The 13,445-nt window shown below is 44.3% G+C and overlaps 2 protein-coding genes across 2 annotated transcripts in view; one reads left to right on the forward strand and one right to left on the reverse strand.

Annotated features, from left to right (window-relative positions):
* Positions 1 to 7,505, forward strand: part of RNF10 (ring finger protein 10) — a 32,366-nt gene extending 24,861 nt beyond the window's left edge. Inside the window, exons 13-17 of the mRNA XM_058531575.1 lie at positions 905 to 1,060; positions 3,346 to 3,446; positions 6,267 to 6,324; positions 6,421 to 6,579; positions 7,218 to 7,505. Coding sequence (XP_058387558.1) covers positions 905 to 1,060; positions 3,346 to 3,446; positions 6,267 to 6,324; positions 6,421 to 6,579; positions 7,218 to 7,294 — 551 coding nt within the window. The 3' untranslated portion in view covers positions 7,295 to 7,505. The remainder of the gene's footprint in view (positions 1 to 904; positions 1,061 to 3,345; positions 3,447 to 6,266; positions 6,325 to 6,420; positions 6,580 to 7,217) is intronic.
* A 1,540-nt stretch (positions 7,506 to 9,045) lies between these two features.
* Positions 9,046 to 11,238, reverse strand: POP5 (POP5 homolog, ribonuclease P/MRP subunit). Its single transcript, XM_058531576.1, has 5 exons — positions 11,181 to 11,238; positions 10,968 to 11,110; positions 9,831 to 9,980; positions 9,568 to 9,651; positions 9,046 to 9,453 (listed from the first exon to the last, which is right to left on the reverse strand). The coding sequence occupies exons 1-5, from the start codon at positions 11,198 to 11,200 to the stop codon at positions 9,338 to 9,340; spliced, it is 513 nt and encodes a 170-aa protein (XP_058387559.1). The 5' UTR covers positions 11,201 to 11,238; the 3' UTR covers positions 9,046 to 9,337.
* Positions 11,239 to 13,445: the final 2,207 nt, after the last annotated feature.

Genomic DNA, 13,445 nt, shown 5'->3' on the forward strand with positions numbered 1-13,445 from the left:
TTTTAGGAAAGGGAATTGGAGATCTGCTGAGTGCTGGGGATAATTTCCCACATGCTCTCTGGATGGATCATCTACCTCACCTTTGACTATTAAAGGGACATCTATACACAGCAAGTCTGCCCAGCGGGTCTGATATAGTAGAAACCTTGACGAACTGGTACATATATGCAGGAAGTTAGATTTAAGAGCTTTTTCATACCAGTAGGTACAGAGTTTTTTGTTCTGGTTCTCCAAAATAAGCTTCATTGAACCCAAGAGATTGGTGTGACATGAGGGCCTAGTTACCCTCCAGAAAAGGGGAATTGAGTCCTTGGCTAGGAAGGACTTACTCCTTAAATATTCAGACACAGGTATATAGAACAGTATAATTTACCCCTGTGTTTTTTGTTTTGTTTTGTTTTTTGAGGAAGATCAGCCCTGAGCTAACATCCATGCTAATCCTCCTCTTTTTGCTGAGGAAGGCCGGCTCTGAGCTAACATCTATTGCCAATCCTCCTCCTTTTTTTCCCCAAAGCCCCAGTGGATAGTTGTATGTCATAGTTGCACAGCTTTCTAGTTGCTGTATGTGGGACGCGGCCTCAGCATGGCCAGAGAAGCGGTGTGTCGGTGCGCGCCCGGGATCCCAACCTGGGCCGCCAGTAGCGGAGCACGCGCACTTAACCGCCAAGCCACGGGGCCGGCCCCATACCCCCGTGTTTATCACCCAGCTTCAATTACGTGTTGTTAGAGCAAGGCTTTTATATCAAAACAAAGACATAAAGTGACAGTTATTATAAATTTGGGTTTTAAAACTTCTGTCTACATCCTTCAAACCCCAGGGGATTCCTATTTGCTGTCCTCAACCATTGGTAAAAATTTGAGGAATTCTGTAAGTGGGCCTACCATTCTCATCTTTCCTTTGCAGATCCTGAAGTCCACATTCCCCTAGAGAATCTACAGCAGTTTCCTGCCTTCAATTCCTATGCCTGCTCCTCCAATTCTGCTTTGGGTCCCACCAGCACTGAGGGCCATGGGGCCCTCTCCGTTTCTTCTCTTAGCAGAAGCCCGGGGTCCCAAGCAGGTAAATAGAGTTGGGATTTAAAGAATGAAGTCGGCACCAACCACAGACCTAAGAAAACCCCTAGTGTCTGAATTTACATCTGTCCTACTCGGCAAGGTGGGGTCTTTAGATGACTAATCTTACTTTGGGTAGTTAATGTATGCCTGAGGTACATTAAATTCTTGCCATTTGGTTCACCTTTCCCATTGGCTGTATTGACTACTTGATGCCCTGTTAGCTCCTAAAAACCTCAAGGCAGCTCATGTGGCAGGATGATTAAACCTAGATTTTTCCCTGCAACCCAGCTGTTTTATTTCTAGTTTTTACCTTTGAGATACTCCCCGTGTATGCTTAAGCATCTTTGTGTGTGTCTCCTTATTATAGCATTATTTATAATAGCAGGACAAAAAAAAAGACAAACAGCCTGCAGAGTCTATTGGTAGGAAAATGGCTAAATTATAGCATTTATATTATAAAATACTTTATACCTATTGAAGAAAAAAATAGCTCTCTTCATGAACTAATGGGTACACCTTTAAGATAAAAGAAAGTTGTAGAATGAGACAAAATATGATACCACTTGTGGGTTAAAAAAACAAAACGTTTTATTATGGGTTTATATATCTAAATGGATAGAAAAATATTGGGATGATTATGTTGCAAACTGGTAACGGTGTTCTACTCTAAGGAGTGAGATTAAGATTGAGAGGTCGTTCAAAGAGGTCTTTAACCTTTTTAAAATATTTTTTTCTTATATAGAGAGAATATTAATGTTATGAAATGAATACTTAAAGAGTTCCTGTAATTTCAGAGAGCTATCTTTTCTGATCTCATCCACCTGGCAGATAGTTTTTTTTTTTTTTTAAAGATTTTATTTATTCATTTTTTTCCCCCCAAAGCCCCAGTAGATAGTTGCATGTCATAGGTTCACATCCTTCTAGTTGCTGTACGTGGGACTCGGCCTCGGGTTGGACGGAGAAGTGGTGGCTCGGGGCGCGCCCGGGATCCGAACCCGGGCCGCCAGCATCAGAGCGTGCGCACCCAACCGCCAAGCCACGGAGCCGGCCCTGGCAGATAGTTTTTGACACTTAAAATTTATGTCTCTGTCAGGCATTTTAAGCAAGATGTCCAAGATCAGAATATTTAAAACTCTTGGTGACCCTTGTGATCATATGCTTATCACTTCGCATATTAGGAGCCTGAGGCTGAGGCAGGTACTGGGACTAGAACCTGGATCTTGAGGGCTGCGAGACCTATATGCTCTTCAGTTTAACTAAGAAGAGGGCTGCTGTACAAAGGAGTATAGGCAGAACACTGACTACGTTATCTGTGATATAAAGATTGTGTTTTCACATACTAGCTTTTCTGAAGGCATATGGGCTTTAATGTGTTTCGCTAAGAGCATTTGGATGGTCCTAGAAATAAAGTACTGAACTCTAAACAGCGCTGGCTGACTGTGGAAGGGCCTGCTACTGGGAGAGTGAATAGGCCTCCCTCCCAGCAGTGATCAGGGCAATAGGTAGACCGATGTGTGGGAAACGTTCAACTCTAGGTCAGAAAAGAATGGAGAGAAGACTATTACCTAGGCAGTATCAGGGAAAAGCTTGCATCTTCATGCTGGATTTTATAATTTTATTTATTTATTTATTTTTTCCCCCCAAAGCCCCAGTAGATAGTTGTGTGTCATAGCTGCACATCCTTCTAGTTGCTGTATGTGGGATGCGGCCTCAGCGTGGCCGGAGAAGCGGTGTGTCGGCGCGCGCCTGGGATCGAACCCGGGCTGCCAGCAGCAGACCACATGCACCCAACCGCCAAGCCACGGGGCCGGCCCATCATGCTGGATTTTGTTGATGTGTGTGTTTTGGATTCTCCCTGAATATTCCCAGATCCTAGATATCTGCTGGCTGGAACATAAAGCTGACCTGATGAAATTTTATATCTTTTTCTTGGAGCTTTTCCATCCATATAAAACCAGTCTATGGCACTCCAATACCTAGGCCTTGAGAGCCAGCTGATGTATAAAGGGTTTTTCTCTTTTACAGTGGGAATAGATTCTGCCATGCCTTCTGGTTTATTGTAACCACTAAACTTTTCTCTCCCTGTACTGATCACTGGTGTGAATAATAGGCCACGTTCTTGGCTTTGTAAGAACGTGGCAGAGTTAAAGTTGGATCAAGGTTTTGTTTTTTGAGGCAGGGTTGGTAATTATCCATACCTGATTCAGGGTTCATCTCTCCTCTCTTGTTAAGAGGATACTTACTCTTTGGAACTTGACTGGTATAATCAGGTATCTCGTTCCCTTTCAGACTTTCTGCTGACCCCTCTGTCACCCACTGCCAGTCAGGGCAGTCCTTCATTCTGCATTGGGAGTCTGGAAGAAGACTCACCCTTCCCTTCCTTTGCCCAGGTAAATCCTTTGCTTGTGAAGCAGCCTAAGGGTATTTACCATGAACTCGGCTGCTTGTTCTTTCCGGAAATCCTTCTTTTGGCGAAGGAGAGACTTGCAGGCTAATGTTGCGTTGACTTTAATAATCATGGAAGGATTTCTTAAGAGGGAAGCTCATAGATTTAGTCTCAGATATTACTGTAGACTTACCAAGGAAAGAGGCCAGGGATAGCTCAGGGAGAAACAGAGTTTTAATTATGTAACAGATCATTAGATACTTGTGTACTGAGGGGCTGGGGATATATCAGTCAATTTTAACTGGTCCCTGGTTCTAGGACCTCTGATTCAAGTGGTATGTATCGGTTATATATGATAAACCATTCCTCTTCACTGTGGGAAGGGAAAGGTTGTCTTGGTTATCCTGTAACGAGCCAAACCAAGTTTCTTGGGGAGCTGGGTAGCAGAACACTAGGCTAGTGAGACTTGACATCAAATCATTTTATTAATGTTTTAAACAACAAGCAAACACTCAGCATTCCTCCATTCAGCTAACTGAAGAAGATGGACAGCTTGATGAGCACCCCCATAAGAAGTTATTATTAACTTGTTTGGGGCTAGTTTGGAATCATTAGCTTAACAGTTCTTTAGAGCAGTTGATAATGGATGTTTCTCACATACAAATGGCAGTTTGTGCTGAGAAATAAGCAGGAATTGAACTTTGGTAAGGAGAGTCCTGAAGTCAAGGAGGATGAAATAATTTGAGAGCAATCCTGAAAGTTAACTGCTTGGCTTCAGAGGTTATAAGCAGGTGGCTCCCAGGAGTTATGTCAAATGGCTAGGTATTTTTTTTTTTTGTGAGGAAGATTGGCCCTGAGCTAACATCTGCCAATCTTCCTCTTTTTGCTGAGGAAGACTGGCCCTGGGCTAACATCCATGCCCATCTTCCTCCACTTTATATGGGACGCCTGCTACAGCATGGCCTGACACGTGGTGCGTTGGTGTGCACCCAGGATCCGAACCGGCGAACCCCGGGCTGCCGCAGTGGAGCATGCACGCTTAACTGCTTGGGCCACTGGGCCAGCCCCTTAACTAGGTTTTATTGCCATTGTTTTTTTAATATTTTGAAAAACTTCAAAGAGTTGAAAGAATAGTATAATGAACACTCATACCTTTCACCTAGATTCACCAATTGTTACTATTTTGCTATATTTGCTTTTTTTTTTGTTTTTTTTTGCTGTGTTGAAAATAAGTTACAGACCTCATGAATGACACTTTACCACTAAATACTTAGGAGATACATGCCCCCAAAATGACATTCTTCTATATAACCACGTTTATCATTATCACATCAAAAAAATTACAACTGATTCAATATCTAATGTAGTACATGTTTCTATTTTGCCATTTGTCCCAGTGTCCTGTATTTTCAGTCGGAGTCAAAGTTTGCTGATTGCATTTAGTTGTCAAATCTCTTTAGTCTCCTTTGATCCGTAACAGTTCCTCTGGCCTCTGGTTTTTTTTTTTTTTTTTTTGCCCATGGCATGGATATTTTTGAAGTATCCATGCCAGTTGCTTTATAGAATATTCTACAGTTTGGATTTGTCTGATTATTCCTTCATGAGTGGATTCAGATCAAACATTTAAACATTTGGTGGCAAGAATAAAACATAGGTGATGTTTTAATGACCTTTTAAGAGTAAGATGATTCTGGGCCAGCCCCGGTAGCCTAGTGGTTAAGTTCGGCGTGCCTCACTTCTGCAGCCCAGGTTCAGATCCCGGGTGTGGACCTATGCCACTCATGGCCGTGCTGGGGCTGTGACCCACATACACAAAATAGAGGAAGATTGGCACAGATGTTAGCTCGGGGTGAATCTTCCTTACCCAAAAGGAAAAAAAAAAAAAGATGATTAGATGCCTTTCTGTATTTGGACCCCAAACTCCCAGGGACCCAGGGAGATCATCAAAGTGGGACATGATGAAGAAAAGTTATTCAATGAAATCATTGTCTGCCAATCCAACTGATGTTGAATAATATGCAAGCCTCACTGTGGGAAACATACTTTAGGTCGAGGCATTCCTACTTGAATCTTGTGGAGCTTGTCTCTTTGTATTTTTCCAGGAGTAAAATTCACCCTGCTTTGAGTTGCACAGCATGTGTGGCAGGTGGGACTCATAGTGGCCCTCAACCATTACAAAGCTGGCCTTGGCCAAGTGAGATGAAAAAGTTTCTTGGGCAGAAAGGATTGTTCTGATTTTACTATACTTGTAGGAATCTGGTCTATGCCTGGATCTAAAAGTTAATAAATAAGGAGCGATTGAAAAAGCAAAGACTATAAAACGTAATGAAGGCTGTTGGAGCAGTTTCAGGATCAAGTTATTCTTTTCATGGCCTTAAATAACTGAAGTTCGATTGCCAGGTGGTTTGTTTTAAAATTGGAGGGTACTACACACTGCTTACTCCAAGAGGTTGATGTTTTTAGGGGTCCTAAGAAGAGCAGGAAAATTTGTCAGAAGCAGGCAATGACACAAAGTCAGGATTCCCAACTTGAGAGTCTGGGTAAGAACCTCTTGTTCCTTCTTTGCAATATTTACCTGTTTCCTAAGGAACACAACAGCTTCTGGTTTCCCACCTTGTGGGTTTCACTGCCAATTCCATTGGTCAGGATATAGAGGACATGACCAAAACAATGTGTTAAGGGGAAAAGTACCTAGAAAATCTTTTTTCCAGAGGTGATAGTTGGTTCTTTGTCCCCGTAACCAGTTAGTGTCGAGGCAGGAGTCTGGCAAAGAAATTGGACCAGTTACTTAAATTCTGTTTCCCTCCCTTTCCCATTTTGGCAGATGCTAAGGGTTGGAAAAGCAAAAGCAGATGTGTGGCCCAAAACTGCTCCAAAGAAAGGTGAGGATGGCCCTCTGGTGAAGGGGAAATTGACCCCTTTCAGAAAGTACAAGGCTCTAGAGTTGTTTCTAGAATGGTAACACTGGTATTTTTTAGATGAAAACAGCTTAGTTCCTCCTGCACCTGTGGACAGTGATGGGGAGAGTGATAACTCGGACCGTGTTCCTGTGCCCAGCTTCCAGAATTCCTTCAGCCAAGCTATTGAAGCAGCCTTCATGAAGCTGGACACGCCGGCTACTTCAGATCCCCTCTCTGGTAAAGGCAAAGGAGTGGAGTGCTCAGCTCAGGGTTGTCATTCCCACCTGGATCCAGTGGCAGACATCATCAGTCAGTCGGGCACTTTCCCTCTGAGCCTCTAGGCTCACATTATAGTGTCAGCTAACATTCCATTTGGTATATCAGGACCTTTTTGCTACCCCAGATTAATTCTTGAAGCCTAGATGTGAAATTGTGAGGATGTTTTTTTTTCCCCCTTCTAAGACACAGAAGTGGAGGGTAGATTTTAGAATCCTGAGTTAGTAAAGGGTGGCTAATAGAAGGAAAAGTCAGGCTCGAAGCCCACCCCAACTCTGTGGTATTCATTAGACAAGAGTAACACTAACATTTATGGTGTGCTTTCTATGTGCCTGGCATTGTGCTAATTTTATTCTCTCAATAACCCTATTAAATGGGTATAACTCTTACATTACTGATGAGGAAAGGGAGGTCTAGGGACGTAAAGTGACTTGCCCAAAAGTAAACACCTCCAGTATGCAAGGACTGGTATTTGAATCCAGGCAGTCTTAATTCCCAAGCCTGCATTCTTACTTACTCTGACTCTCAGTAACGAAAACTGGCCAGGGGACAAGGGGATGGCATTCTAAGCTAAGCTCTCTTTCTGTGTTTCCCTTTAGAAGAGAAAGGAGGAAAGAAAAGAAAAAAACAGAAACAGAAGCTACTGTTCAGCACCTCAGTCGTCCACACCAAGTGACACTACTGGCCCAGGCTACCTTCTCTGTTTCGTTTTCTTTTTTCCGTGCTTTTGTTTTGCTGCTGTGATTTTTAAGTATTTGAGTTTGGACAGATTAGCTCTGGGGGGAGGGGGTTTCCACAGTGTGAGGGGGAACCAAGAAAATTTTAAATACAGTGTATTTTCCAGCTTCCTGTCTTTACACCAAAATAAAGTATTGACACTCATAAGAGATCTCTTCCTGCCAAGGTTTTTAGTTCATTGCCAGCTTAGTCTGTTTGACTCCTGTTAGTTTTTCTCAACCCCAAATAAGTTTGAGTCCCTTCAACATCCCTTTGAGCAGCCCAAACCAGTGGTATAGCAGCACCAGCACTGCTCTGACATGTGTCAAGGCATCATGGTTTCAGCATACCTACCAGTCTGTCATTTAAAAATAGTTGAATCTTTTCTATCTGTTCTGTTCTCCTCTTGTTAAAGAAACAGAAGGATAGGAATTAAATGGATTTAGGATACCCAGCTTGAATTGCCATTTTTCTTCTGACAAATGCCCAGGCTGTGGTGCCAGACCTAGGTTGCATTTGCATGTGTGATGGAGGGTTTTGCCTCTTGAACGTGGCTTCTGTTTAGCAAGGAAAGCTGTAACTGTCACTAACTGAGGAAGCCCTGGGACCTGCCAACCTTTAGATCAAGCTGTTTCGAGTGACAGGGGCCTGAGTTGTAGGAGCAGAGTCTGGCATACCTGGAGGCAGAGCAGGGCAGCTTTGAAAGCAGTGGGGTTGCCCTCCACCCCCCTGTGTTTAGAGCAGTCTTATGCCCTGGTTTGAGCTGAATTTGAGTGATGTGAATTCTTTTGCTGCTTAATAAAGTGACCTCCAGGTGTAATAGAATGTGAAGGCAAATAGTTGCAATAAAGCACCTGCAGAAGCAATGTGAGCTTTCTGGTTTTTTAAAGTTCATTACAGGTCAGCTAGACATACTTCTTCACTAGGTTAAAGTAACAGCTACTATGAGCTTGTGCAATTCTGCTGTCATGGAGTAATGTCTTTCCTAGTGTCAGGCCTCAAGGGTTCTTGAGCTGGACTTAGCTTTAACCTGCCATTCTTAAAAGGAAGAGGTTCAGAAACCCTGGGTCAGGAACTCTCCTGGGTGGATGAGGGTGTTCCAGCCCTCAGATGAGGGGGCATGTTGAAGCAAAAATCACAAATCTTTCTGTTGAATGTGTAAGGGCCTTTGAGTGACATCCATTTTATTATGGAGAAAACACATCTGAGAAATGTCATGTCATTAGTGGGTAGCAGATCAAAACTGACCACAAGTCTCTCATCCCTCCTAATCCCTGTGTGTGTGTGTGTGTGTGGCAGTCTCACCTGGCTTCAGGTGTAAGGCAATAGGGAAGGGTGGAACAGAAAACTACCAGAAGTTGGCAGCTGCTACTCGGCTTTGTAATAATGAGGTCAGGTGAGGCCAGGTTTTTCCCCCTCAAGAAAAGTGCAAGAACTGCATTTTTTATCAAGTTACCTGATTAAGTATTGGTAAGGAATCGGGTATTTTTAAGGCCCTGTGGGTCATTACTGAGACCAGCTGAGTCTCACTAATACTTTTCTGCTCTAAATGACTGTTTGCTTAGGGCCCATCCTAGGGTCTGGGGATACAGGGCCTCAGATGGGAGGCTATGCATCCACTACCACATAGGGAGCCAATCTTCCCACCGAGGCCAGGGGTAGAGGGGGAAAGAGACTTGGCCAAGTCATGAACTTCGTAAGTATGCTAAGTGCTAGAGAAGCCAAATACATTTATTAAAACTGTTCTTGGCCAGGCAATTAGAATACAAAGATGTCTGTAACTGTAAGGGGTTCATAACCTGTAGAAACACTTAACTAGGAACGCTAGGTAAAGGTGACCTCAGTTTATTTTAAGTGAATAAGTCCTCCACCTCGAGCTGGTAACTTGGCCTGTGTCTGCCACTCATCCAGTCTGGAGAATTGTAGAAGATGCCGCTGCCTCCCAGTGTCCTGTTCCAACAAGTGGGTCCTGAGGCTTGAGCACAGTGCAGCCTGCAGAGCTTCACCCCACTGCTTCAGCAGCCTCCTCACCACCACTATCTGACAGCTCCTCCTCACCAGACTCCTCTTCTAGTAAACAGCTTCTTGTGACAGACTTCTGGATAGCTTCCCGCTCTCCTGGAGAAAGGCAGACAGCAAAAGCAGGGATGAAAGATGTCTTTGGGAGTAACCTCTTACTCAGCTGGAAGAGGTCAGTCACTGCTCCTTGGGCACTGGGCTAGTGCTGCTTACCTTCATCAGTGCAGTTCTGCAGCAAGATCAACAGCTGTCTCCTGTTGTACTGAATCAGGAACTTCTGACATGTTCTAATTGTACCTGGCACATGAAAGAGCTTTGTGGTCAACAGCTTGTGAAAGGCGTCTGCCTCAAAGACAGAACTAGGGGAAAGTATCTTGTTCATGGCAGGATAGCAGGAAGACTCACCCATCAGTTAAGACTGAACTCTGAGCCTGTTACCTATTGAAAATCAGCAGCCATACCACATGCACCCCTACCTCCCACATGTAAGGTGTTGAGAAAACAGGGGTAACGGTGTCCTTTGTTCTCCAAGTATGTGATGAAGGGAAGAGCTGACCACACAAGCTGGTAGAATTCCTTCCGGCATCGAAGTAGCACTATTCCAGTATAGGCATTGAGGTATCGCACTGCAGCAGGAAAGAAAGAATCATTTGGGGAAAGTGGATTCTCAGGAGCAGGTTAAAAATTTTAGGGTAACCAAGAGCCTACTATGTGCCAGAGAATGTTCAAGGCAGTGGCACTTGGGATGCATCAGTAGTAAAAACAGATTCCTGAAGGAAAAAAAAATTTTAGGACCTTCATTTATGGAAGGGGGATTACCACCACCCAGTGCCTTACTCACCACTCAGAATTGTTGAATGAATCTCGAATTTTAAATGCTCTTCTAATTCACTGACTAGTTAACTCAGTAAATGGGGATGAGGGTAGGGGTGGAGAGCCATCTTCCTCAGAAAACCCTTGGCTGAAAAACAAGTTGTTCTACTGCATCTGGGCTCTATAGGTTCTTGCAGCAGCCAAGGGAGTCTCACCTAATGTAGGAAAGTTGTGCTTATGTGCATTTCTCCAGGATTCCATTTCAAGCATATGGTAAAAGAAGGGAAGAATTTAGATAGTGTGGCTGTGGGGAGGGCCCTCTTCCTCATTTATATATACACTATGTGTGTTCTGTACCTTACCGGCCCTATTAAGGGCTTTTCAGAGATAATTTTATCAATAATCAATAATTATCAAAAATTGATAATTTTATCAATTTTTTCCATGTGATGTCAATGTAACTAGTCAAATAACTTGCCCGGAACTATACACCGCTCCCCTCATTTAATTCTAACCATCCTATTAAATTCAATCGCAGTCCCCAATATACACACGTCGAATAAGTACAGGGTATTCTTGCCCAAAGTTCCACGGCCTTCTGCTCTTAGATCTCCGCCTAACCTCGGATTGTCCAGACCTCGGGCTCGGGGTCCCAGACGCCTCAAGAGGACGATATCGTAGAGAGGATGGTGCATCGGGCTTGGCAGCTCCTAGGTCGCTCTTGCCCCTTCTTTCTCCCCCCTCCGACCCTTGCTCCCTCCAAATCCCGCTGTCCTTCCGGTTCCCCAGCACCCTCGCACCGGCAAAACCAATGGAGCAGGCGGCCGCGCCGAAAGTCCCGTGGAAGCGGGCGATCGTGTCCCGTACGAGGTTGCCCAGCACTCGGTCCTCTAGACTCAGCCGGCAGCGGGGGTCGTCAGACACCACTTCGCAGAGCAGGTACCTGCGGCGGGCGAGAGGGAGGTGAGCGCGGGACCAGGGCTGCAGGGACCCAGCGGGCAAGGGACACTTACCTGTGCTTGAACCGCACCATGGCCGCCGCCTCGCCCGGCGGCCGGACGCGCAAACCGGATGTCTGCATTCCCACCAGCGGCCAATGGGAAGATAGCCTCCGCAGTCTTGCAGCCACTCAGAGAGGGAGGCGGGATAGGTGGGCGGAGCTAGAATGTTGAGAGGCCAAGCCCAGTGTCAGTCTCTCTCAAGCTCCGCCTCCCTCTGCGTTTGCAGAGCGCGTGCTTTCTGCTGAGAGAGTCTCTGATTTAGTCGTTTGGCAGCTGGCTTCTGGGACTCAGCGGCTTCTATCTGTGACGGGTGGTTCTGCTCCACGTCTGAGTTTGCAATACTGTGTAGGATGCAGCCACTGCATTTGGGGCCCTCGAGACGTTTATTTTCTGTTACCTTGCAATACAGTTGTGTATGCATTTATATTCTCTCCCCAAGCTGGACGGTGGAACTTTTGAGGGCAAGACTTTGCACTTAACAAGCCAGAAATTGACGCGGGAAATGGGACCCTTATTTTCAAGTTAGAGCTCAAGTTAATTTTTCCATACACCAAAATATGTTATTACTGTTTGGGCTTTTCAACAATCTTATGGAGACAGGTGTATTGTCTCGTTTTTTGTTTGCAAAAACAATCCGTGGTCGTTATATTTTCCAGTTTTTTAACAGAAAAGCACAAAGAAGCAAATAAAAATAAGTTATAATCCTAGCACCCAGAGAGAACAATTTATCATGTAGGATGTGTTCTTCGGTCATTTTCCGCTTGAGCCAGTGGTTCTCAAAGTGAGATCCAGGGACCACTGGGTTTTCTGAGACTGTTTCAGGGAATCCTGAACGTCTAAATTACTTTCGTAATAATACTAAGATGTTATTTGCCTTTTTCCCTCTCTCAGAGTGGACAGTAAAGTTTTCCAGAGGCTACAATGATATGTGCTGACATTATTGCTCTGACTGCTAATAGAATTGTGTATTGTGTTTTAAACATTTCTCAGTTTTAATATCCATGGTAAGTATCGATATATCCCACAGAACCAAAAGCTCTTTGGGATTCTCAATAATTTGAGTGTAAAAGGGTCCCGAGACAAAAAGTTTGAGATGAGAGCTGCTGCCTTATGTTAAATTATATTTTTCCTTTTATTTTCTTTTTAAAAATAGGATCATACTGTTTAGTACTCTTTTTTTCTGCTTGAAAATCTTTTTTAAAAACTAATTGAGGTATAACATACATAAAGTGCATATTAAGTGTACAATTCAATGAATTTTTATATATGTATAGATTGGTGTAACCATCACCCAGATTAGGACATAGAGCATTTCCAGTACCCAAGAAGGTTCCTGTGCCCTCTTCCCAGTCAAAAACCTTCCCAGAAGTAACCTCTGTTCTGCCTTCTATCATGATAGATTAGCTTTGCCTGTTCTTGAACTCTATATTATATAAATATCCAACAGCACGTTTTTGTGTGTATGTCTGGCTCCTTTTGCTCAGCATATCTGTAAGATTCATTCTTCTTGTTTGACTATATTTCTATGTCAACTGTTCCACAATGTGATTTTTCAGCTGCACAGTATTGCATTGTTTGGATGTACCGCTGTTAAATTGGTCAATTTTCCCATGATGGACGTTTAAATTAGTTCCAGATTTTCTTGTTATACCCAGCACTTTGATGTACAGCCTTGTAACTAGGTCTTTATACCCATCCCTGGCTATTTGTAGAACTGTCATGGACTTGGCTGGCCCTATGAGGTCTATGAAGGCAGGCGGGTTTCACAACTGATTATTTGCAAGATTATGTGGAATGAGTTCTCAATTTTCCCCTCTCTCACTCTTCGCCACCTTAAAGGAAGGATGCTGAGGAAGGAAGGGGAGGAGGCAGAGCAGTGGCCCCGCTGAGGGACCAGTCAGTGTCTACTTTCTCCTCCCCCAAGAATATAACCTCATTATCCAAAAACGGATGAGCGTCCTCCCTTGGCCAGGAGGGGGCGTCAGAGGCCCGTAGTGCGTGGAGAAAGACACCGCCTCACAGCACCTCCTCCCCCTCCCGTCTCTAAAATAACGCCCCTAGCACTTCCCAGCCTCAACACACTTAATCCCAACACCGCGCCCGTTTTATCCATGCCGTTGGGGCTCACACCAAAGTCACACATCCAATATGGAGCAGGAGAGAATTCGAATCCAAAGCCATCCGACTCCAGGTCTGGCTCTCGTCTACTCGGCTGACGTCCTGTGCACGGTTTCGCTTGCCCACTTCGTGTAAGATGCAGAGACTACAAACCTGGGG

This window comes from Diceros bicornis, chromosome 35 (genome assembly GCF_020826845.1).
Source record: "Diceros bicornis minor isolate mBicDic1 chromosome 35, mDicBic1.mat.cur, whole genome shotgun sequence".
Taxonomy (NCBI): domain Eukaryota; kingdom Metazoa; phylum Chordata; class Mammalia; order Perissodactyla; family Rhinocerotidae; genus Diceros; species Diceros bicornis.

Bases quoted from the DNA above. Each gene is read 5' to 3' on its own strand.
- POP5 (XM_058531576.1), bottom strand. From the start codon at position 11,200: ATGGTGCGGTTCAAGCACAG. The intron at 11,111-11,180 runs GTAAGTGTCCCT...CGCCCGCCGCAG, and splicing joins ATGGTGCGGTTCAAGCACAG to GTACCTGCTCTGCGAAGTGG. The intron at 9,981-10,967 runs GTGCGAGGGTGC...TTCCTGCTGCAG, and splicing joins CTGCTCCATTGGTTTTGCCG to TGCGATACCTCAATGCCTAT.